The 24,463-nt window shown below is 54.3% G+C and overlaps 1 protein-coding gene across 1 annotated transcript in view; it reads left to right on the top strand.

Annotated features, from left to right (window-relative positions):
• The window catches only part of DCDC2C (doublecortin domain containing 2C), a 71,759-nt gene that overhangs the window by 9,680 nt on the left and 37,616 nt on the right, over nucleotides 1-24,463 (top strand). Inside the window, exons 2-7 of the mRNA XM_049652602.1 lie at nucleotides 862-938; nucleotides 5,851-5,979; nucleotides 10,309-10,446; nucleotides 13,487-13,529; nucleotides 19,655-19,781; nucleotides 22,225-22,325. Coding sequence (XP_049508559.1) covers nucleotides 862-938; nucleotides 5,851-5,979; nucleotides 10,309-10,446; nucleotides 13,487-13,529; nucleotides 19,655-19,781; nucleotides 22,225-22,325 — 615 coding nt within the window. The remainder of the gene's footprint in view (nucleotides 1-861; nucleotides 939-5,850; nucleotides 5,980-10,308; nucleotides 10,447-13,486; nucleotides 13,530-19,654; nucleotides 19,782-22,224; nucleotides 22,326-24,463) is intronic.

Here is a 24,463-nt window from a genome sequence, read left to right as displayed (position 1 = left end):
TAGAGGTGGGAGGGGCTGGTGTCTCAGGGGCGGAGCCTCTAGAGGTGGGAGGGGCTGGTGTCTCAGGGGCGGAGCCTCTAGAGGTGGGACAGACAAGGAACGTAGCGGGGGAGCGACTTTCAGAGGAAGTCACCGTGATGGAGGGGCCTCGAGACTGTGTGGGGCCGTGGCCTTGATCTCGCCCCACCCAGGCTGTCAATGACGACAGTAGGACCCCCAGCAGAGGGATTTTGCCTGCCCGTGGCAGGGCTCAGACATCCTTCTCCTCCCTGCTGTGGGGGCCCCAGGGGGTGTGAGGTTGAAGCTGACCAGGCCCCGGGGAGGGGGGGGCTCAGCCCCCAGGTTGGAGTCACAGGAAAGAGAAAGGTCCGGGGAGCAGGGGGGGGGTGTTGTCCCCTGCCACGGGACGTCTTAGCTGGAACCCCACGGGCTGACTTAGGGGCCACACGCCCGTTCTTGGGGCCGCAGTCTGGCCCAGCCGGGCGCCTGGGGAGCACATCACGGGAGCTTGCTGGTCGAGCTGCTGGCCTGTGTCCTCAGCACAACGGCCCGGTCTGTGTCTCTGGACTTCTGTGACCTCCCGGCCGCCGCGCTCCGCGCCCTCGCACCCGACCTTCCGGCCTCGGAACTCACAGCCCTCTCGCCCCGTCCCCATGAGGTCACCTGCCCTGCGTCTGGGAGTCCCGGCCCCTCCCAGCAGGGAGTCTGCTCCCCCGGAGTCCTTCCTGGGTCCTCCCCTGTGCTCCCTTAGCAAGGCCTCCCTCCCCCCTGCACTGCTGTTTTGGGGGCGGTGCTGGGCAAACCGTATTTAGCAAGTGGTTGTCTGAACCGAGTCCCGAGGCTTGCCTTTTCTTTTTGCAGATCAAACCGGTGGTACATTGTGACCTGCACGTGCCTTCCAGGTGGCAAACTTTCCAGCCAACGTCCCGGCACGTCAAGTGAGTAAGGCCTCGCAGGCGAGAGATCACTGCTTGCTGTGGCTCCTTAAAGATAAAGTTCCAGTTAGACTCACCGTCACCCCCTCTCCCCTCCTCTCCTCCCTCCTCCCTTCCTCCCCCTCCTCCCCCTCCTCTCTTTTCTCCTCCTCCTCCTCCCCTCTTCCCCTTCTCCCCTCCCCGCCTCTTCCTCTCTCCTTCCCTCTCCCCTCCTCCTCCCTTCCTCCCTCCCTCCCTTCCTCCTGTGCTCCTCTCCTCCCTTCTCCTTCTCTCTCTCCCACAGGGACACCTGTGTGATTCAGCCTTTCAGGTGCCGTGTATCCTTTCTTCTCTTTGAACCTTGATTTTGGAAATCAATCCAGTTGCCCCGCTGTTGAACAGTTTACTTGGGGCTGGAAGGGCGAGGGCCTCACACACAGAATTTAGTCTTAGGCTTTTCACTTTTTAAAAAACATCTAGCAGTTGTAGCTGCTGGACGTGGAAAGGACACTTACAAGTTATTTTCCCACCACGAGCAAAGACCTGTAGGGTTACCACACTTCCCGCTCAAGCGTTGGTGCAGGACTGGAGTGTGGCCCTGGGAGCCACAGCCGGTGCTATAGCTGTAGAGGTGCCCGGGGCAGTACGTCCGGGCTGATGGAGACAGCTTTGTGGGCCAGTCTGCCTTACGTTCTGGGGCTGTAGAAAGAACACGCTGGATTCAAACCATCGTGGGTTCAAATCCGGCTTTTCATCTCATCGTCTTTGTGGAGGTCACATACCTCATCTTTCTGAACTGGCTTCCTGACATTACTCCCCCCCCCCAGGGGTGGTGAGGGCCCCCCCGTGACACCTCCAGGGGTGGTGAGAGTCCCCCGGTGACACCTCCAGGACACCCATCTAAGGCTGGTCACGGAGCAGAGACTCTCCAAATCCTTCTTATATTGGGAGGTTTTAATACTTTACAGGCTGAAATCTCTGACGTGAGCGAGGTCGCGCCCTCCTCTCAGCACGTTCTGCTCCCGGTGGACAGAATGTCAGTGGGCTTCCGCAGAGGCGTGGGCTCACCGTGTCTGAGGGTCACTAGCGGGCGTCCCCCGCACTCCTGACCAGGTGCCCTTCACGCTCGTGCCCCCCAGCGAAGGGCTAGGGCCCCTCGGCGCAAACCCCTTGTTAGACTCGTCGGAGCCCAGCCTGGGAAGCAGAAGGACGCAGGAAACACACCCTGTTTATTGGCCAAACGTGGCCCCTCCCCGTCCCCTCAGAACCTCGACGACCACGTCTGTAAAATACGTCCCCTTATGTGTCTGCGAGGCGCAGCCTTCAGTGGTGGGGTCTTTCCCTGCACCTTCTACAAATCCGAGAGCTGCTTGGACGTGACGGGAGGCACAGCATTTCCAAATTTTGTGAAGGACAGCTCTTTCTGAAGAATGTATACAAATCTCACGGTCCTTCCAGGCAAAGAACCTACATGTTTGTTTGTTTGTTTGTTTGTTTTGCATGAGCCAAGACATCAGTGATTCTCACTTATTTTGACGGACAAGTTTTGTCTGTTACAGACCATTACCCCCGGCAGCTTGTGCCTCGTCCTTCACATTGGTGTGCTAGAAATTCCACTAGATGGACCCAAATATCCATTCAAACGCAGCGTCTTTTCTACAAAGACCTGATCATGTTTGCTTGGAGACCTTGTAACTGCAAAAACAGGCAAACAAAACAGTTGCGATGGGTTCCGGAGGCTTCGATGTTGAAGGGAGAAAGTGGTTTCTCCCTTCCTCACAGATGGGGGGGGGGCCGGGGTGCTGGGGGGTCACGGCTGAGTTTGGACCCGGAGCCCGGCGCTCCCCTGCCTGCCTGGGTCTCCGCAGAACGGAGCTGGTGAGGCCACGTGGGTTTGAAGTGTGGAGGCTGAGGCGCCGATTTATGTCCTGCTTCTGCCGCTAAGCAAGCTGTGACGTGACAGGTGTTGTGACGGCGGATCATCGTCACCTGAGATCCGCTCCTAGATCTATGTGCTATTTCCTGTTTAAACAAAATTGAAAATATTTCCTATTTTAAAAACTCGAGGGGCGCCTGGGGGGCTCAGTCGGTTAAGCGTCTGATTCTTGATCTCAGCTCAGGTCATGATCTTGTGCTTTGTGAGTTCGAGCCCCGCATCGGGCTCCACACTGTCAGTGCAGGCCCTGCTTGGGATTCTCTCTCTCCCTCTCTCTTTGCCCTGCCCCCACTTGCTCTCTCTCTCTCTCAAAAAAAAAAAAATCTTAAAGAATTTAAAATATGTCCTACTTGAAATATTTAAAATATTTCCTATTAGGGACTCCTGGGTGGCTCCGTCGGTTAAGCGTCCGACTTTGGCTTAGGTCATGATCTCGCGGTTCGTGGGTTCGAGCCCCGTGTTGGCTCTGTGCTGACAGCTTGGGGCCTGGAACTTGTTTCGGATTCTGTGTCTCCCTCTCTCCCTGCCCCTCCCCCACTCACACTCTGTCCCTCTCTCTCTCTTTCTCAAACATAAGTAAACATCAAAAAAATTAAAAATATTTCCTATTACACACCAATGAGCACATTATAAGGTGTGTCGAGTAGTAGGTTTATGCCTTTAACTTCTTCTCTTATTTCAAAGTTTTTTAAAAAATGTAACTATCTTTTTGTGGCCCGAAAAATCTGTGCCCGTGGCCTTATATAGCTCTAAAAGTTCTATGTTCAAAGTGAGTGCCCCGCCCTGGCCTTGTATCCTTGTAAGACAGGCTGGGAGATCCAGGCTTTGGCAAGCATATGTATCCTACAAATACCTCCGTGTATCCTCCTTTTTCTCCCCACATGATGCATCTTGGAGGTGGTTCCATAGGAGCCCATGTGGATAAGCTGTGCTTTAAAACAATGGCTACACAGCATTCCAAATTTCAGACGTTCCCTCATCTAACCACGCCTGGCTTTTGCCCAGTGCTCAGGGGCTCCTGCCTGTCCATCACCTCTCCATCGCGGACTGTCCCCGGAAACTGTTCGTGGGCACTTAGGTGGGGTCAGTCATCTGTCGGGTGGCGGATGGACCGTCTGATCCGTGAAACCGGGCAAAGCAAGGGGTCTAGTTCATTCTTCAGTTTGGGAGATGTGTTCCATCCCGCATGCCCTCTGAACTCGTAATTTCCTAATCTTTAAGTTGGAAATAACACTTACTTCCTTTCCTTGTCTTTAAAAATTACATTCTTATTATAAATAAACGTGGGAACTTACAAGAGTGTGAAGAATAAAATAAACATCCCTTATCTCACTCCTCAGACAACCGCCACTGGCCTGAAGAACGCTTACCCTCAGTGTTCTCTTTGTGCCTTCTGTCGTGTTTTTTACAGCATCCGTTATAGTTGACCATTTCCCCCCGTAAATGCAAATCCTGCATAAACAATTTTAAACTGCTGCATAATTTATTATCGTATGGCCGTGCGACGATTTACGTAACATTCCTGGGTACCTGGACATGCAGGTTGGTTTTATATTTTCGATTCCATACATAATCCTATGGGAAACATCTTTGCATGTAAATCTGTTTCGTTTCCATGGGCTGGATTTCACAAAGTGGGAAGAATGGGTCAATAGTTATTGATCACAGACGTCTCATCAGTCTGTGCTACTGACTCGCCCCCGAGGAAGACTGTGCATGCTTCTAGCTGCAGCCACAGTGTATGTGTGTGTGTCTTAGGTCTGCAAGAGATGCCAAAATTTGGGGGGGAGGCGGACACAATTCAGTTCATAAGAGTTCCTATTTCCCCGCACTCAGGTAAAGAGTGTACGTTAAATATCTTTAAAGATTTAAGCAAAAGCACGACATGACCCTGTTTAAACATTTATTTCCTGTATTATTATTAGCGACCCATGTTTGGAAAGAATTCTTTTGGCATAAGGAAAACCAATAGATGGAAACATTGTAGCAAATCTATTGTGGGCGTAATATCACATAAATGCATTGTAATATAACTTGCGCGGAACATTCTTTTCTAGTGTTATTTTGGGGCAATATTTTAAATATGGGAGAAGGGGGTTTCTGCATTGATTGGAAGCCCCTTGGTACAGCGCATTAGCAAAGAAAGTGGATTCTCTGTATTTTTTGCACAGATTAAAGTTTATATTTGATCTGAAAAGGCGATGCGTTCATCCAGTTTTAAATTATTTGCATTACAGAAAAACGGTAACAATGAAGCAACAGCAACCACAAATAATTATGTAAAAAACTGAAAACTAGAATTGTAACATTGAGCACCTTCGTGTTAAACACTATTCATCACTTTTAGACTTAAAGAAACAAGGCTCATAGTTTACATGATTTTAGTATGAGTTACAACAGCATGTAACTGTTGCCAAGTGGCTTGGAAGGGGGGGGGGGCGGCCTGGCCTCATTAGCAGGAGAACTTTGCATCGAGTTCCCGCCCCCCTCCCCGGACACGTATGGAAAATAAAATAAACCCGCTGGGATTCCAGCAAAGCTGCCTCCAGACTGCACGGGTGAAACCAATTGTTTCTCTTATCTTTTTGGAGGATCGCACATTATTTCCTCGGGGACACTGTCTTGGCCCGTGGAAAGAGAAAGTGACTACACTTTTAATGGCAAAACCCGCCTTTTGTTTGCCAAACGGGCACCATTTTCTTCGCTTTACCCGCCATGGTGGAGGCATATTATTTAAAAAGCGGAGTTCCGTCCTGTTCATCTGGGTGTATTTTATTCCATGAAGAGAAGTTTCTGGGCGTCGTTGCAGCGTCACCGGACTTCCAGCATCGGGCGCTTGGTGACGGTCCCTCTGCGGATGCAGGCGGTGTGTGTGAGGGCTGCCTGGCGCATTGCGTGCTGCTTATGGCTCTGTCGTTCTAGATCTTTCTTTGAATTTCCAATGTTTCCCCCTCAAGTGTAAGGTACTAATGAATGCTTTTTTTTTTTTTATTCTTACAGTGTTTTCACAAATGGAAGACTATTTATCCCACCCGTAAAAATTATCATACCCAAATTCAGTCTGACGGAATGGAATAGCGTGCTGGCCATGATTGGGGAAAAAGTCTTCCCTCTAGGAGGCGTTCAAAAGTAAGGCTCTGTCACCTGGGGGAGACCCAGTCACAGTGTGGGGATGTCCTGCCGGGACCAGCAAGGGCTACAATGCTCTCTCATTAACTCTGATTTTAATTCTTTGGGGGCAGACATTATTTCTTGTCCCTTTACATACTTATTTTTGGCCAGTTTCTTTCATTTTTCACGGAACAAAGTTTATTGAACATCTACTATGTGTTAGGTGTGGTGAATGGGGTGAATGAGGCCATGGGGATGGACAGAGGTGGGATGGACAGTGGTGGGTGGACAGAGTGGGGACAGAGGTGAAGTGACCATGGGGGTAAACAGAAGTGGGATGGACAGAGGTGGTGTGGACAGAGGTGAGAGGGACAGAGGTGGCGTGGACAGTGGTGGGTGGACAGAGCAGGGACGACAGAGGTACGGTGGCCATGGGGCCAGGGAGAGGCAGGGTGGCCGTGGCTGTCATGGGGGTGAATCCGGGGACAGTTTGGTGCACTTAGACCAAGGGCCTGGTGTGGATCAGAGGGTCAGAGTGGACCAGGAGAGAGCAGGGGAGCAGCAAGGCTAGCAGGTTGCAGAGGGAAAGGTTAAAGCCTCAGTGTTGGGAACGCCGCTGGGATAAGGAGGCCCCACTGTGGGAAGGAGCTGACAAAGCGTAGGGAAGACACAAGCCTTCGAAACTGAAAAGTAAGGGGTGCGGAGTGGTCCTGAGTGTTGGAAGGACCACTTTATGGACAGCGATGGTCTCCAGGTGGCCTTGGGTCGGAAGAGCCAAAACATTTACTCCTAATTCACTTTCCGTCAATGGTCTCTCTCGGGGGCACATTGCAATGTAAGCGACTGATTTACCATCAAGAGCTGTGACGCCAGCGATGAACACTGAGGGTCTGTTGGGAGCAGGACCTAAACTGTTGTTGGGAGCGTCGTTAACCTAGGGAGGGTGGTGAGTCACAGGTGACCCTGCACGTGCCGGGGGAGTTAGCTGTCACCTACAGACCAGATGATTCCAGAATGCGGTTATAAATACCAGCGTTTTATTCTGAAAGAAAGAGAGACAGCTGCGTGGAGGAGACACTTGTGCGTGCTTCCGGAAGGAGTCAGGGTCAGCAATCCCGCGTGTCACACGTGATGTGGCAGAGGCGAGGCAAGGAAACACGATATTTGGAGGGAAAAGAGCACGTTAGATTAATAAGCCTACTTAGTCTTTCTCCCCTTAGCTCTCTCCGGGTGAGGACGTCCGTGGGGATGAACACACAGGCACTGGTCTCGTCCCTGGGGGGCTCCCCTTGCTTGAGGGCTGGCCTGCAGCTCCTGGTGCATCTGGGACATCTGAGCGGGGCTTCCTCAGGGCCCGGCTTTCCTGCAGCCCCACCGCTGGGGACAGCTCCTTTCCTGCACCGCCCCTCCCCCCAGCCGGCCGGGTTCCCGCCGTGGTCCCAGAGTCACATCTGGACTCTATCTCCTCTGGTGTCAGTTCTGAACTGATTGCTCTATCTCCCCCCTCCCCGACAAGAACGTAAGCCTGTTTTCCTGCTCCTCAGTCTCCCCCTCAACAACCCCGGCCCCGGTGCTGAATTCTGGGTTATCGTGAACATGTTCTCTCTGATCGAACTTCATTTAATGACAACAGGGATCGTGCCAAGGCGCGTGGTCGCCCCGCTTCACAGATCCCTCCCAGCGTCTCTGCAGTAGCTCTTTCCTTTTTATTTAACCCCTTCCTGTAGAAACGTTCTTACTGTGAGTCCCTGTGGACCATCTTCCAAGGCCTTGTCAAGGTGACGGTACTTTAATCGGGCCTCCCGTTTAACTGAGGGTTTGGCTCGCTTCGAACTTGTTTCTTCTCAGATTTTGAGAAGATGTCACTTCGTTGTCTTGGGCCTTTGCGACTGCTGTTGAAAAATCCGGTGGTGCGTGTGTGGTGTGTCAGTGGGCTCTTGCGTGGGGGGAGCCCTTCGGATGCCGGCCTTCGTCCTTAGAAGTCCCCCTGACGTGCCTACGTGGGAGTTTTTCTGTGACCTCTCTGTCTTTGATGTCTATTGATTTTCAGTTTGAGGTCCTCCCTCTCTCTCTACTTCTGTGAAGTTCGTCTTTGTTATTTCTGTACATTTTTCTTCCTTTCCACTTTATCTTTCGAGATTCTTACTTTCTGGATGTTGGCATTCCTACTCATCCATACGTCTCAGCTTTTCTCTCAGACACGTTCCCTTTCTCCCCCTGCTTCCCTCTGGGAGACGCCCTCGATTCGGAGTCCCCACAGCGGCTTGGACCTCGTCCGCCCCCCGCCTGCTCCGCGTCTCCCCGTCCTCCGGGATGTGCTCTTTGTATCTGCTTTTCTAGTTGTTTCTTTGCCACACTTCCTTGTTGTTTCGTATTGGTAGCATCTGCCCTTATTTCGTCTATAATGTTTTTCGTGTTTATGTCAAATTCCTGGTCCATCTGATCCAACGCTTCCGCTCCTGGTGGAATCCACCAGACACCGTGGGCGGGTCGGAACAGGGTCTGCGGGCAGGGGCCCGGGCACTGCCACCGCTCAGTCTGCCCGCCTCCCTTCGTCTCCTGCCCACTCAGTGCTTCCCTGACTTACTCCTGGGGACGTCACCAGCTGTGCGGTCCTCCAGTGAGCCCAGGCACTGGCTGTCCCAGGGCAAAATGGCAGGAGAAGAACAGAATTCCAGGCATTGCTTTTCACGTGGAAACCTTGTGCTCCTGGTCGAGGCCACCTGCTGCCCACACAGCTCCCGGTGGCTGCTCATGGTTGTCTCCTGTCCGGAAGGTCCTGTTCCCCTGGGGCTGGTCTAGGGCTGCAGCTCCCCTGGCCCCCAGAGCAGCATGGGCATTGGCCGGCACTGTTAGGAATGCGTGTCCCGGCCTCATCCTAGACTCAGGAGTCAGAGGCTCTGGGCGTGGGGCCTGGCTGTCTACACGGTGGCAAGCCATCCAGGTGGTTCTGATGCTAAGGTCTGGGGGAGATGGGTGGAGGGCAAGCGTGGTTCTGTGGTTTCCACCCGCTCGGCCTGCCCTTCTCCCCTTCCCACTCTGGCGCTCGCGGCTCTGGTTCACGATCGCCTCGCACGCCTGCTGTGGCAACCTGAGCCTCCTCTTACGGGACAGGCTCCTTTCCTCCGTCCGCATCCCCAACGGCCAGCTGACCATTGCTCACACTCAGCTCCCGTCCGCTCGTCCACAGTGACGTCCACTCACTGCGGCAAAGTCCATGATAAATTCCTCGCCCCAGAGTTCCAGGCTCCAGACTTTGATGCGCAAATTCTGTGTGTGCGTTTCACACTTCAGTGACCATCAACCCCCGTGTTCTGGCTTTTGGCCCCGACCCCTCCTGCGACCCCAAATGCTTTACGCATCTGCACGTGAAGAAATCTTACCACATCCTCACCCCACTGGTGCCCCCACTTTTGTGAGGCCTACAGTTGATTCCAGGTGGGTCCTCCTCTTGGAAGGATGGATCTTTGCCCTTCTTTGGTCACATTTCTGTTCCTAGGTTTGTGTACAAGCCTTGGTTTTGGGGAAGCAGTGACTTCCTTACCCATATTTTTATCCCAGACAGTGCCTCCCTCATGGTCTAGTGTGTGATAGATGCTCAGCATTGAGTGAATTGAATAATTTCTTTTTTAAAAGATGTTTATTTATTTACTTTGAGAGAGGGAGGAAGAGAGAGATAGAGAGAGCGAGTGCATACACAAGCTGGGGAGGGGCAGAGAGAGAGAGAGGGAGAGAATCCCCAGCAGGTTCCGCACGGTCAGCACAGAACGTAATGTGGGCTCGATCCCACGAACTGTGAGATCATGACCTGAGCTGAAATCAGAAGTCGGACGCTTAACCGACTGAGCCACCCAGGCGCCCCTTAAATAATTTCTTAAGTGACTGAATTAGTGAATGAATACTTGCCAAAAGAAGACTATAGGATAAAAAGTAGACAAATATTAGTCTTTTGGTGCTCATAAAAAGGCGTATTATTGGCTAATAAATACTGGTTTGTTTTCCAAGAATTGTTACAACAAAATAAGCCAATTTGTATTAATTTTTGCTGTTATTAGTTAAAATTAATTGAACACCAACCAAGAGCTTACAATGTTCTCAAGGGCCCCTGAGCACTTGTACATAATTAAAAATACACTTTAATTAAAAAGGCTAAAAATGGAAGGCAAGCCTGACCCTGGAAGGGCAGCTCCCACAGGCTTTAATTAGCTTGTCTGGACTCCGCTTGCTTAGATTTCACCAGCTCGCCCGCCGGTAGCCCACGTCCCGGTCGTACTGTCTGCAAACGCCCCCAGTCCCGAGATCGGTGCTCGAAAGTCTCTGGCCCATTTCTTCTTTCTTTATTCACAGATTATTTACCATGAATGGACATCTTCTGGACAACTCAAAGGATCTGCAAGATAACCACTTTTACGTGGCGGCAGGACCGGAGACCTTCAAATATTTCCCTTACTGGAAATCCTCTAAGGTGCCCAGCGAGGTCCAACGGTGAGCACACTTCAACCCTTTACCTCCTGAGTGGGTAAAATCTGCCTTTTCCCCCAGGATTGTCCCCGTGTAAGGCCGGTTCAGCTATTGGCTGTTTTCCTGTAGTGAAACTTGATATTGTCGTTTTATAAGTGGCACGGTTTTGGATTTTCAAAATTAGGCGCGGGGGGACGCCTGTGGTTTGATATATTCACAGGGACAGTAAGCCCTCACGTTGAATGCGCTGTCTTTTCTCTGGGGACGCTGGGGGTCTTAGAGGGAGGAGTCTCAGTGTGCAAACCAGTCGTAGCCCTGGCCCCGAGGCTCAGGCGTGAGAGCCCAGCGCTCCCTCCGGCACCCTGTTCGTTTGGTCAGTTTCTCCTGGTCTGAAATCGAGAGTCCGACATCTTTCACTGGTCTGTGAAATCACAGTGGTGACTTTTATGGTGGATCCCGTCCCGGGCTAGCAGGTGCACCAGGGCGTGTGCTTCTGGACGTGCGGGAACGTCTGCAGGGAAGGTGAAGGTGTTGGCGGGAGCTCCCGTCCCGTCCCCGGAGAGGAGAGGGCTGGCTGTCCCTTCTCGGTGCATTTTGCTCTCTCCGCCGTCGCCGTCTGGAACAGGCCAGCCAAGCTCCGGGAGTTAGTGGACAACGTTGTCCTGTAGGCTCGTGCCTGAGGGACGCCCAGCGGCTTCACCCTGGACCTGCTTGCCCAGAGGCCCGCACTGATGCTCACGGGGACGGGCGTGGAGTCCCTGTCTGCCTGCAGTTCTCACGGTTCGTGGACCTTGAAGTCACCTGATAAGGTGTGTGACTTACATCTTCAGGGTGCCGTAACCTTTGCTGCTTCCTTAGAGAGACTTCAGTGCTCCACCCACCTTGCTTCTCGGTTGTATGTGTGCCGGAGCCTCGGTATTCCCTGCTCCAAATGCTGTGGGACCGCCAACAGTCCAGAACACTTCCTGACTTTTCTGACGTTGTGTTGGCAGGGACGGGAACCTGGTTGTTAGTCTGGGGCTCTCAGCGGCTACAGCTCCTGGTGAGCTAGTGTGTGTTCATACGGGAGTGGGGGGGGGGTCCAGGCTCAGTGGTGGGTCAGGAAGGACGTGACCTGAAACACTGGAGTTCAGAGGTATGTACTGATCCAGATCCTCAATTTTTTGTTCCAAATTAAAGCCCCGGCATTAGGGCTAAGGCTGAGTTCGTTGCCTTTGGGCCCTGGAAGAAGAGAGGGCGGGGCGTGGGATGACAGACAGGCCGCCTCACCGATATGCCCTTGAGCTGCAGGGGGACAGGCCAGCCACGGCCTTTGTCGCCTGTCCTGGAAGGCAGGGCTCTGCTGCCCGGGGGTCAGGTGCCCCCCTCCAGGACACATGGAGCCCTCCGCCCGGGAGTCCGTCAGAGGCAGTGTTTAACTTGGGCGCCCGTGCCCGTTTCTGCACCTGGAAAGTTCCCGATTCCCAGGTCTGGCTGGGAGGAGCGGTTTCCAGCTGGTGGTGGGATTTTGTAGCCTCGTCCCGGGGTGTGTTTGAGCCACACGCAGCCGCAGCACAACTGTTTGAGGACCTGCCAGGGCCCTTCCCTGGGGCTGCTTCCTCAGCACGGTTCCTACGGTCATTGTCTCGGGGAAGGAGAAGGAGCTGTCAGAGCTCGTCTCGTGCTGGGACAGGCAGATGGGTTCACCCCCACCCGCCCCGTACGTTCCCCGCCCGGAGCCTGGGCCCCCGAGACACTGCCAGGGACGGTGTCTGTGGCGACCTTGTGCCCGTGTGCGCTCCTGTGCCGTTAGGGTTTTGACTTGGAGGCAGAGAGTGGCCTCTTTCGTCCTGTCCACAGACGATGACCCCGCGGCAGGTGGGCAGGTTAGGGTCCTGCCCGCGTGCCTGGCAGCTCGGCCATGTCCCGAGTTTATTGACATGCTAATTCTTTGGTGACCGTCCTAACTGCGTGGTGGGTCGAAACACCTTAGGGGCTGTTGAAATGAGTCGAGTGGTTCTCTCTGTGTCCCCTGCTCCCCACCCGAGCCCCCATCTCTCAACGGGTTTTGTCGTTCACGTGCTGAACCCTGAACTGCATCGGTCGGTCGCTTAAATATCTTTCTCCTCGCCAAAGAGGTTGGGGCTCGGGAGGAAAAGCATCTGCAGAGCTGCTAGGAGACTGAAGTCCATTCCCGTACACGCCGTGGGCCAGGGAGGTGCCCGTCGGCCAGGGAGCCGGTGCCAGAAGTGTCCCTCCCGCGCGTACCAGCGGTGGAGGTCAGCGCCCCTGCATGGGGATCCGGAGCGGGGGGTGTGCCTCTGCACCACGGTGGCGGTTAGACAAGGGGTCTGTCACGCGGTGGAAGGAGGCTGGGCTGGGTTCTGGACGGGCTTGGGGTCTCTGTTCTTCTCCTGATCAGCAGCGCGGCTCTGACCAAACCCTCACGTCTCCGAGCCGTGCGTCCTCTCCAGCCCAGGGAGGACGTGACACATGTGCCACAGGTCACTGCAAGAAATCGTGTTTGTGGGAGTGACTGTCGTTTGTCAAAAACCTCAAACATGTGGGTGCCCAGGCGGCTCAGTGTGTTAAGCGACCAGCTGTTAGTTTTGGCTCGGGTCATGATCTCACGGTCTGTGGGTTTGAGCCCCGCATCGGGGAGCCCACTTGGGAGCCTCTCTCCCTCTCTCGCTGCCCCTCCCCCACTTGCGTGCACGCTCTCTCTCAGAAAATAAAAAGACTTAAATTTAAAAACCTCGAAAATGTTAGGTTTCCCCCCGCGACTGTATGAAAGCTTTTGGACAGAGGTGCCCATAAGCACGCTGCCCGTGGGCTGGTTTACCACACTGGTGAGTGGAGATTTTCCAAGGTCTTCGGGAAGGAAACTGAGCAAACCTCGTTGGGGCCGTTTCTGCTCCTGAGACCGGGGAAGAGCTGTGGACGTGAGCCCGGGCCGTCAGGACGCTGGACAGGCCTTCCCCGTGGCCTCATCTTCCGGAAGGCCACAGCTGTAGTCTACGTTCTCGGAAAGAGGCTTTTTGGCTGATCTTTACCAATTTCTAGCTGACTATCGTTTGTCTTTCAGAAAGTACGCGGACATCGAGAAATACTCAAGAGAAAAGAAAAAAGTAAGTACTTTTCACACAGTGAAGCGGAAGCTGTGGATGGCCGTGGTGTCCTTGACCTTGATAAGGACGCCTCCCTGGAGAGGCCCCGCGGTGGGGACCCAGACTTCTGGGCACAGTGTTGGGTGCTGGGCTTGCCCCCTGTGCGTGTGGGGAATGAGGCGTTGGAGCTGTGGGTGTAGAACCGGGAGGTACACGGAGATGTCTGTGACATACACACAGTGAATGTGAGGAGGAAGATGTGTGGTGTGGGGACAGACAGGAGGGAGGGCGTCAAGCCTGGTGTGGCTGCCCTGAGCCTGAGGACAGCTGGGAGGGGGTGTCTCAGGGCTGGGGCACAGCTCACTGTGTGTGTGTGTGTGTGTGTGTGTGTGTTGCACATAAAGCACGAGAAGCATGGCCAGCAGGTGTCAGGATAAGAGCCTGGATGGGCAGGTAGAAGCAGGTCTTGGGGGCCATATGGGTCTTTGTCACCTGTGTATACAATGACCACATATCCCCACCATCTTATAAAAACTGCATTTCAGTGGTTCTACTGACCTTAGGATTTGCTCAGTAAAGCTGTTGAGCATCTACTGTTTGCCTGTTCCTGGCTGCCCAGCCCTTGTGCTCAGGGACCCTCCGTACTGAGACTTCCCAGCCTTGAGACCCGTCTCCCCACGTATCGACCTCTGTTTTCCGGTATCTAGTGGCCGGCCCTTGGAGTGGCTTTTCTCCTGGTGCAGCTTGGATTTCATAACCACTATCTTACCCACGCTCTTGGAAATGCTTGGGCTTCCCGACCCCCACGAGCCCCCGTGGCATCTGCCTGGCGAGAGTCCAGCCGTGGACGGGCCCAGAACCTTGCCCGTCCTCACTTGCGCCGAAGGAGCTCGGTGTTGCTGGCGACGATAACACGACTGACCTGACTCTTCTCGCTGAGATCACTCCTTTCCCACCTGCCTTCACTGAAAAGCCTCACTGCTCACAAATGCTTTTCGAAAGGGGTTTGGTAAATTTTGTTAGGGTTTTTTGCATGTCTGTTCATAGAGGAGATGAGCCTGGAATACTTCTTTATCGTGTTGTTCTTGCCTGGCTTTTGGCATCAAGGTTTTCCTGAATCGACTGTTTTTGTTTCGGTAGCTTATTTTCGATTTTCTTTCTCTACGGGCTGAGTTTAGCATTAAGTGTTTGTTGAATGAACGAAAGAATGAGAATCATTGAGAGCACGAAAACGATAGATGTGATTCTGCCCTAAGGGTGTGTTTCATCTGGTTAGGATACATGACACATGGCCTGTCTCATCATAGAAGGGGCGTGTAAATGAGTCACGTGCACAGGGTGATGGCTCGCGGGACAGGGAGTAGGCGACACGTGGAGATCGGCAAACCCAGTGCAGGTCCTCGAGGGGTCAGAGAAGGGGGCAGCTGTTTCGGGGGACAAAGAGCCCACGTGGGTGTGCACACCATTCCAGCCTCATGGAGTTTTCCTCAGGTTGCCTTAAGCAGCTCGCGGGTGGTGTGGGCACTGGGTTTGAAGCTGATACTTGGCGTAAATGCTACAACCTCAGAATCCCCTACTTCCGTGGTTTTGGAAGCTTCTGAGCAGAGGCCTGAAGCAGTAGTTTGGGGGGTAGCCCTTACTCGTTTTAGTCATGCCCTCATCTCATTATGTTGTCGGGTCCTTAGAGGTAGGGATAGAATTTTCTCTTCCTTTTAGTAAATATTTGTTTTATTTATGGGGTGCCTGGGTGGCTCAGTCGGTGAAGCGTCCGACTTCAGCTCAGGTCATGATCTCGTGGTTCGTGAGTTCGAGTCCCGCGTCGGGCTCTGTGCTGACAGCTCAGAGCCTGGAGCCCGCTTCGGATTCTGTGTCTCCCTCTCTCTGCCCCTCGCCCGCTCACGCTCTTTCTCTGTCTCTCTCTCAAAAATAAATAAACGTTAAAAAAAAAGAAAGAAAGAAATGGCTCAGGAGAGCCCGACTCTGGATGTAAAATCTCAAGAAGATTCAAGCAATTTATGTCTGTTACATTGTCCTCTTGCTTTATGCACAGGTACGGGATGTGATAAACATCTCTGTCTGAAAGTTCTCCAAGGGATTTTCCAGTAAGCAGAAAACAGACCCCCGGGTTACAGGGGAGCAGTGTGACATAGTTTAGTTGGTAGCTTGCTTCGTTTCTTAGCAACACGTAAGATAACCACGTGCCTCATGGCATTTGGTCCCATGAAACGAGAAGAAGAATACCAGGCAGGGGCACTGGCATGTCTGGGTGGTTGTGGATGAGAGAGCGGGAGAGGTCAGGGTGGCCCAGGGCTCAGTTAAGTTGAGCTGTGACTGTTTCAGTCCTCTGAAAATAACGAATGAATCTACTCTTTGTTTTTTTTTAATGTTTATTTATTTACTTTGAGAGAAAGAGAGAGAGGTAGAGAGAGGGAGGGAGGGAGAGAGAGAATCCCAAGCGGACTGTCTGCACTATCAGCACAGGCCCCGACGAGGGTCTTGAACCCACAAACCGTGAGATCATGACCTGAGCCAAAACTGAGTCAGACATGTACCCGACTGAGTCACTCAGGCACCACTGAACAGACATATCCTAATTTTGTTATAGCAGATTCAGTTTTACAGCAGCTGCATTTACTGTGATTTTGTATCCATTGCTTTCCAAAGAAGCGAGGCTAATTTAATAAATGTTTAAAGCTGCATTCCTATATTAAAATGAGTATTTGAATGTACAAGCCTCCGTAAGATATCAGTGGCTAATTAATAAGCATTGTATTTATATCACATCCACAACCAGACCATTCATGTTACCTACTTCTCTTTTGGGCACAGAACACAAAAAACGTTGTCTGTGAACAGAAACGGAGAGAAAAACATTGACAAGTTAAAGCCGTGTGTGTGTGTGTGTGTGTGTGTGTGTGTGTGAAACAGTCATAGAGACGCATACAACGGGACACACACACTTTAGTGACCGTCTAAACTGTAAAGTGCAGTGCGGAGTAAGGGCTTTGGAAATGCCATTTGCAGGCTAATAACATCAAGACCATAGCAGTATCACACAGCATCCACGGCTGCGTCTGTGCGTGCCTCTAGTGGCCAGAAGGTGCGACAGTCAGGTCCAAATGTTAGCAATCTTTCACTTTAATAATGCTTGGAGTCGGGGCTGGCTCACCGATGCGAAACCTCACCCGCCTGGAAACGGGACACTCCCTCAGCACTCAGCGCTGGCTTTGCCCCCCCAGAGTGGCTTGACTCTGAACCTGACTCAATCAGGTGGTCCCTGTTCCCCAAGCAGACGAGCTAATTCAGCCACGGTACCTTGGGAGGCTCTTCCCTGTGCCTGAGCAAGACTGTGACAGCAGCAGGAAAGCATAGAGTGAAGGAGATGGGCTCCGCAGAAAAGTAACAGTTCCCAGAGCACTACAGAGAAGCAAGCACAGGATGCCTCCGGCGTGTTTTCTGGAAATGTCTGTAGTAGGAAAAAGAAACATGAAATTGAAAAAGCAGCACCTGTCGCCTCTGTAAGGTGCCCGCCCTGATTTCCACTCCGGACTCGGGGCAGGGAGGAGTGGGGAGCAGAGGGTGACGTCTGAAAGTCTCCCCACGGGGGTGGGAGCAGCGGGTTCCCTGTTTTCCTGCTCAACCCGTCCATTCCCAGAACTGCTGTAAATGCGCGTTGCTCTGACAGGCGACACACAGAGTGTCCACTGCGGCCGGAGGCGCGTGTCAAGCTGACGGCAGCCCCGCCGGGTCCTGGGGGAGCTCTGGCCCGAGGGGCGCCAGAAGCTGCAGGCGCGTGGCCGTGGGGCCGTGTAGGCCGCCGGGTGGGGCGCGGACCAGGGGTCCTCTGCCTGGAACGTGGCCACGTCGGAGCAGGACCCGTAGGCGAGGCTGCAGGCCGCACCGGAGGGCGTGGCGGCTCTCGGGGAGCGTGGCAGGTTGGGGGCGCGTGGGGGGCCCCCCCCGTGGGCACGGGAAGGCAGGCTGGGGCGGCGGTGCAGGCCCCTGTGTGTGTGTGTGTGTGTGTGTAACGTGAGCCTGGTTGGGCCCTGCCCTGTCTTTGCTCCCTTCCTGTGCCCCTGCTTGTCCCGCATCCTCTACTCGGTTCATGAAACCAGCGGAGATGCAGAGCAGCTGTCAGGATCCCTTCACCGAGCACGGACTGTGTTTGCCGGGCACCGGGGATGCAGAGGGCTCGGCCGTGCTCTGGCGACCACGTGCAGCATTACAGGGGACACGGCACAGGGCCCTCGAGGTTGGCTTGTGCTGGGATTTGAAGCGAGGGGCGAGGGGAGCTGGAAGGGCAAGGGGGCAGGGAGGGGTGGGTGTGCGGGGCCAGGAAGGCGGGTGGGCTTGGGCTTGAGGGTCCCAGCTCCGAGCTGAGGCACGTGAACAGCACCCTGAGGTTGCAAGAACTCCCGCCCGTTTGAAAGGCAGAAGGAGATCAGATCACGCTCGCACTGCGCTCACTCGCCGGGCGTTTACCGCGTGCCCGCTACGTGCCGGCTCGGGAATTCATGGTCAGACAAGCAAACGTCCCCGGTCCTGTGCCCTCCAGCCTTCGGGTGGTGACCGGTGAACGAAAAACACCCTAAACAAGCCACCCAGAGACGAAGGAAGATTGCGTCCAGCACCGGGCGAGGGGGAGGAAGGAGACTGGGCGTGTGGGTGAGTGCGGCAGGGTGTCCTCGCGGACAGGGGACAAGCCAGGTTTTGGGCTAAGACTTGGCTAGAAGCCAAACCAGGGTGGCTCCAGGTTTCACTGGACGTTGTGGAGATAAGGTGCTCTTAAAAACTCGAGTTTCCTTCAGGTACTTAGGTATGAGAGTAAACAGTAAAATCGACTTATTGACATCGTGCCCTCTCTTCACCTGCCGTGGTGCTGGCCTGAGGTTCCGTGTGTCTCAGGTGACCTTCCAGGGCGCCGTGGACAGGTTCATTTTCATCTCGTGGCCGGAGCCTGGGGTGACGGGGCCGGTGGCCGGGCTGCGGCTCTTCTTGGCCTTCGCCGTGCGTTCCGCTCTGTGCCGAGTGCTGCTTTGTGTCCCCGTGAGGAGGCCGGGACGATTCTGTGTCCTGTCCCTTGAGTCTGACTTCAGGGGTGACACACTAAGTACCTGGTGTCTTTGTCTGAGAGGCTGACGATATGGCAAATGATCACAAGAAGGAGGTGTCGGTGATGCTTGGCGAATGAAGCAGGTTTGCAGAATCGCACCCCCAGCTGCTTCCAGCAGACCCGCACCTGGGACCGTGCTCTGTCTCGAAGACCGGTTCTACCGAGACCTCGCTTCCTATACTTACTTACTGGAGCAGGACTTCGAGTTTTAGGAAAGCCCCTTGGAACAGGTAGAAAGAGTTTGCTTGGGTCTTGTATTCGGTCGTGGGGTGATTTTCACACTTGAATTTCTGCGGGAATAAAACACGGGCGGTTTGCACCGTGAATGTACCAATGGTGCAAGGTAGGTGTTTTAGTTTGACGTTTTCTCAGGTGCCTTAGGGAGCTTGGGAGAAACCTCTGCACAGTCCTGCCTGCATTTGCTCCGAATACCTCGGCAAAGGTAGGGCTAAGGAAAACCTCGGGATGGTTTGTGTTGTGAAGATGGTTCGTGGGACGGAGCCGGGATGGTGTGTGGGGTTAGTTCATCGTACGCTGCGATCCCCCCGTGCTTGGTCACTACTGTCCGTAGATCTTTAAAGACATCCGAGTTTCCCTTTATCTTAACCCAAAATGAACCTGCCACATGTTTATTTATTTATTTTTATCCGAGATGCTCCGCCTTGCCCAGAAGCTCCAGCGGGAATAGTTTCGTAGTTGTTGAAACAGTGATTTTTATTAGGCTGTTAGGCGTGTCGAGAACCACACGGACCCGCTCAGACTCTCCCGTTCCCTTCCAGAGCTTTCCCTCATTTTGTCAGGTACGTGGGCACCTTCGGTTAGTAGGACAGCGCCTCCCTTTCCTGGTGAGGGAGACGAAGAGAAGTGCCCGAGGCGGAGCCGTCCAGATGGTGCCAGAAGGGACGCCTCTTCCGGGTTGCTGAGCGAGGCAGTCAAGGAGCCGTGTGCTTGCTCTGACGGTTCTCACGGTGACTGATAAGACTCGGTGCGCTGCTGTTCCCACCACACTGTTGACTCTTGATTTGTACCTTAGGAGGATTCCAAAGGAAAAGAAACGCATAACTATGACAGCATTCCCCGTAAGGAACGGGATTCTGTTTTTTACGCCAGAGCGGGGAAGAAGACAACGCTGGTGGAACCCTCATTCCAAAGCGGTTCAGGTAACGTGAATTTCGTTTGGCTGCCGGCATTAAAAAAATGCTGCCCTTTTAAGACGGTGTTTTGTTTCGGGGCCAGTTTCACCGCAAAGATATGACTTGTGACTATCTGGTTTTAACACTCGATGGGTGACTATCTGGTTTATTAATGAGACATTCAGCTCGAGGGGCCGTGGTGGTGAGAGGAGAAAAACAAAATCCCGGTGCCGAAGGCAGTGGGGTTCTCGGACCAGGAGGCCCTGCCAGATCAGTACGGTAATTCTGTGCCTCTGTGTACATCAGGGCGGGACGTGCTCTCCCTGAGGACCAGGCAGGCAGTAAACAACCCACAGACAAGTTAGCCTTTGGAGGGAGACGTGAAACTAAAATCCGTCTGAATGGTTTAGGCTTATCTTTTGAGTCGGTGGGACATTTAAAAGATTAAACTTTGGAGCTGATTTTAAAATGAAATAATTGCTCAGCTCCTGCTTCTGCTCTGCGGAGACCTGGCTGGGAGGGGCCTGACTCCTGGTTTGGAGGGGCCTGACTGGCTGGGAGGGGCTTGACTGGCTGGGAGGGGCCTGAGCCTTGTCTGGGGGGGGCCTGAGCCTTGGCTGGGAGGGGCCTGACTGGCTGGGAGGGGCTTGACTGGCTGGGAGGGGCTTGACTGGCTGGGAGGGGGCCTGAGCCTTGTCTGGGAGGGGCCTGAGCCTTGGCTGGGAGGGGCCTGACTGGCTGGGAGGGGCTTGACTGGCTGGGAGGGGCCTGAGCCTTGGCTGGGAGGGGCCTGACTGGCTGGGCGGGGCTTGACTGGCTGGGAGGGGCCTGAGTCCCGGCTGGGAGGGGCTGAGCCCTGGCTGGGAGCCAGCCCCGTGTTCCATCAGCATGTGTCACAGGTGTTTTGACGGTGGCTGGTTACGCAGAGGATAGGATCCTGGAAAGGAGGGCTCCCCTTTGCTTCTCGGCAGCATTTGACAACTTTTGGAAGTCATTTTTCTTAGAGCCCCTCCCTCCCCTGGTGCTCCCTTCGGTTTCCTCCATTCTCTGCTCTGATTGTATCTTGGCTTCCCGGGAACCCTCTGCTTGTTTCCAGGCTACAGACTCCAAGGTCTTCCTGCCGCCTCTCTCCTGCTCCCCGCCCTCCCCCTTCGGACCTTCCCATCCCAGCTGAAGGCGTCCTCCTGCTGTGTGCCAGGCTCGGGTCTGCACGTGGGGCGCTCAGACGTCCCTCTCTAGCCACTGTTCCTGGCCGGTGGGCACGGCCCGCGCCGTGTTCTGATACAACCCGACCATGCCCAGGTTGGGCCTAACACCAGAGCCTACTGAGCCTATAGTACTGTAGGTTATACTAGAGTACTGTAGATTATACCGCAGAGCACTGGAGGTTATGCTCCGGGATACTATAACATATCAACAGTAATAGAGAATTTAATCAGCACACGTAAAATGTCTTTCTTGGCAAAGCCTGTCCCACATGGCTTGTATCAGACCTTCCCTCCGGGAAGCCGTGTGCTGTGCTGGGGCCCAGGTTCCGGCCGTGGCCCTCCCAAGTCTGGGGCCCTGGGCAAATTCCTGATCTACCAATGGGCACGGTAGTTTTGTGGGGGGCTTGCATGAGTGCCAGTTGTCCAGCGGACAGAAGAGGGCCTGGAACATGTGAGGTCCCCGTGGATGCCACCCTCTGCCTTCTCCTTCTCCTTCTCCTCATCCCTTCTCTGGGAGCAGGGCCCCCCATAGCCCAGGACTGGGGGACGGTCCTCCTGGGGGTGAGGGCCAGGAAGGGGAGGGGGGAAGGACAGGAAGAAGTGGAATGAGCTGTGGCCCATCCCGTGTTGGGTCACTGAGCCCATCACGGCCACGGTTACACCCTCTAGGTGAAGGAAGCGGCTGCCTCCTTTTCTTTTTGCTGTCACTTTTGCTGGGGTGAGGATAAAGTTTTCGACAACCTCGGGACTTTGTAAGCAGTAATCCACCCCATCGTAATGCCGATGGGCTGATTCTTGTCTGTCGGCTTAGCTGACTACCTCGCAGGGCACAATTTTAACACCTCGTTTGTTAGAACTCATTTTGTCCAAACCCAGACTCCTTTCGCTCATTACTTCCAAATAAGTTCTTGACGTAATTTTGAAGTAACAAAGGTACATGTGCTCAGAATATGATTCTGCTGCCCGGGGGTTGCTTTGTGTTTATTTCTCACTGAGCTAACTGGACACGCGCTGGTCGAGCGATCACCGTGTTTCATCCGCGGGACTGAGTCCCGTGGTGGGTAGGACACAGCGATGACCGTGACTTCAGGGTCTAGGAGCTTCGTGGAGACAGGGGTGTGGACCCGGGGCCCCCGGGCTGGCCGCCCCACGTGACCACGGCACGGCAGGCTCAGAGGACGCCAAGCTGTGACGTCGGTTTGGGACAGAAGCTGTGCGGTGGCCATTGGCCCAAGAACCCCACGTGTGTTTTTTTCCTCCAGAAGGTGACGTGTTTAGAGCCCAGACTCCAAGCACGGATACCCAGGAGGCGCCAGAAGTCAAAGAAGACAGCAGTTTGCAGGTGGAGGTGCCGGTGGACCAGGTGCGTAGCTGCATCACGAGACCGTGCCCCCCGCCTTCGATTCAGCTCCGTCAGCCCCTGCCGACTGCGGTCTCCTCCTCCTCCCCTCCCCCCGGCTCGCCTGGCCTCTGGAATGTTCTGTGCCCTCTCCAGTCAGCTACTGTTTATCCTACATCATGTGTTTTCCTGCCCGCGCCTCTCCCTGGAGGGTTCTTCTGCTATGGGGACCCTTCTGAGCGCTTGTCACAGTTTGTGACCGCAGAGTTAGCTTTGTTGTTACTGGATGAGGCAGGGGACGGCCTGCTGTGCTCACGGGCACAGTTTCTCATGGGGAGGGGGCCCTTGATAACCACTGGGGGATGACAGGGTGATGGAACGAGAGGTGTATGGGGTCATGTGATTGGGAATCACAGGTCATCGACTTTCTAGCTTTCTGACCTCAGACCCCCGACTCCTTATCCACGTGGAGGCGGCGGGGGGGGGGGGGGGGGGACGTGTGAGTGCCTGGTACAGGGCCTGATGCACGCTGGGCCCCTCTCTCTGCTTCCTTCCTTGGGGCTCACGGAGGCGTGACACGGAGTGTGAGGAAGGCCCGGGGAGGGGGGCGGGGAGGGAAGTGGGGAAGGCATGGGGAGTGAGCCTCGGCCTGCACAGGAGCAAACGCGCGGCGGCCTGGTCCCCCCTGCTTCCCGCCCACCTCGGCCCCACGCCCCCTGGGAGTGCACGTCACGTCTGCACGGGTCTCTGGCCCCAAGCCCTGCTCCCGCCCAGGGCGGGCGGGCCGGGTGGGCTCTAAAATGCACAGCTTTGTCCGCAGTATCTGCCTGAGAGCACGTAAGCACATTTCTCATCCTCAGTCTTTGAGAAAACAGCGTATCTTCCGCAGAAGGTCCGTGTCTGCATCCGAGGGCCATCTTTGTCCTTCTGGAACGGACGCGGCCCCAGCCCTGTGCTTACGGTCACAGAGGACCCGGCCGGGGCGACAGTGACCTCCTGGCTCCTCTTTTGAAAATCAGTCACTCTTAATTGTCTCCCTTTATTTATTTATTTATTTTTTTAAATTTTTTTTTCAACGTTTTTTATTTATTTTTGGGACAGAGAGAGACAGAGCATGAACGGGGGAGGGGCAGAGAGAGAGGGAGACACAGAATCGGAAACAGGCTCCAGGCTCCGAGCCATCAGCCCAGAGCCTGACGCGGGGCTCGAACTCACGGACCGCGAGATCGTGACCTGGCTGAAGTCGGACGCTTAACCGACTGCGCCACCCAGGCGCCCCAATTGTCTCCCTTTATTATAACCTCTGATATTTTTCTTTCCGGTGACACGTTCACAAACTTTACAGGCCGCGTCAAGTCTCTAGCACTTCCTCTGGAATGTTCTGTGCCCTCTCCAGTCAGCTACTGTTTCCACCCCATTGAGCACGTTCCCCACGTGTCCCGTTGTAGTTTCTAAATCGCGAGTAATGTTCTTTATTCCTTTCTTCGACGTGACAAACAGTGACCAAAAGATTTCGTTTTCTCATAAAATCCCGACTAGCGGGCTAAGTATTTCTACTGCACCTTTAAGGAATTTCTGTAGTAAATAAATTAAGACATTTTAGGCAGTCCCTTTCATACCAGAATTAGCACCCCCCCCACCCCCTTCCAACGTTGATTATTTTCCTCGATAAGTTACTGTTCTGGGCTGTGGACTCAGCGTCTGATGCAAGTTTTGAACACAAGCGAACCCCTGGTGTCACGAATACTATGTGCATCACCGTGATCGATACACGCACTGCTGAGTTCCCGTTGCTGGTACCGTATTTGATTTCCGCTGTATCCGTGGCCGTGTGGTGACTTGGGTTCCCCAGAGGGGTGTGTGTAGGGGGAGGAGAGACGGGCAGACCGCAGGTGCTTGTCCGTGGAGGGGAGTGGCGGGGGTGAGGGAGGCGCTCGGAGAGAGGAGGCTGGCGCCACGGCGGGGGAGCCCAGGGCGGTCAGAGAGGATGGCTGTTGTACTGCTCTCTTTCTCTTTTAAATGTTTACTCATTTTGAGAGACAGAGAGAGAGAGAGAGAGAGCACACGCGTGCAACCAGGGGAGGGGCAGAGAGAGGATCTCAGGCAGGCTCCACGCCTAGCGCGGAGCCCGAGGTGGGTCTCAGTCCCAGGGCTGTGAGATC

This window comes from Panthera uncia (genome assembly GCF_023721935.1).
Source record: "Panthera uncia isolate 11264 chromosome A3 unlocalized genomic scaffold, Puncia_PCG_1.0 HiC_scaffold_12, whole genome shotgun sequence".
NCBI lineage: Eukaryota > Metazoa > Chordata > Mammalia > Carnivora > Felidae > Panthera > Panthera uncia.
This window is presented reverse-complemented; position numbering and strand designations above follow the sequence as displayed.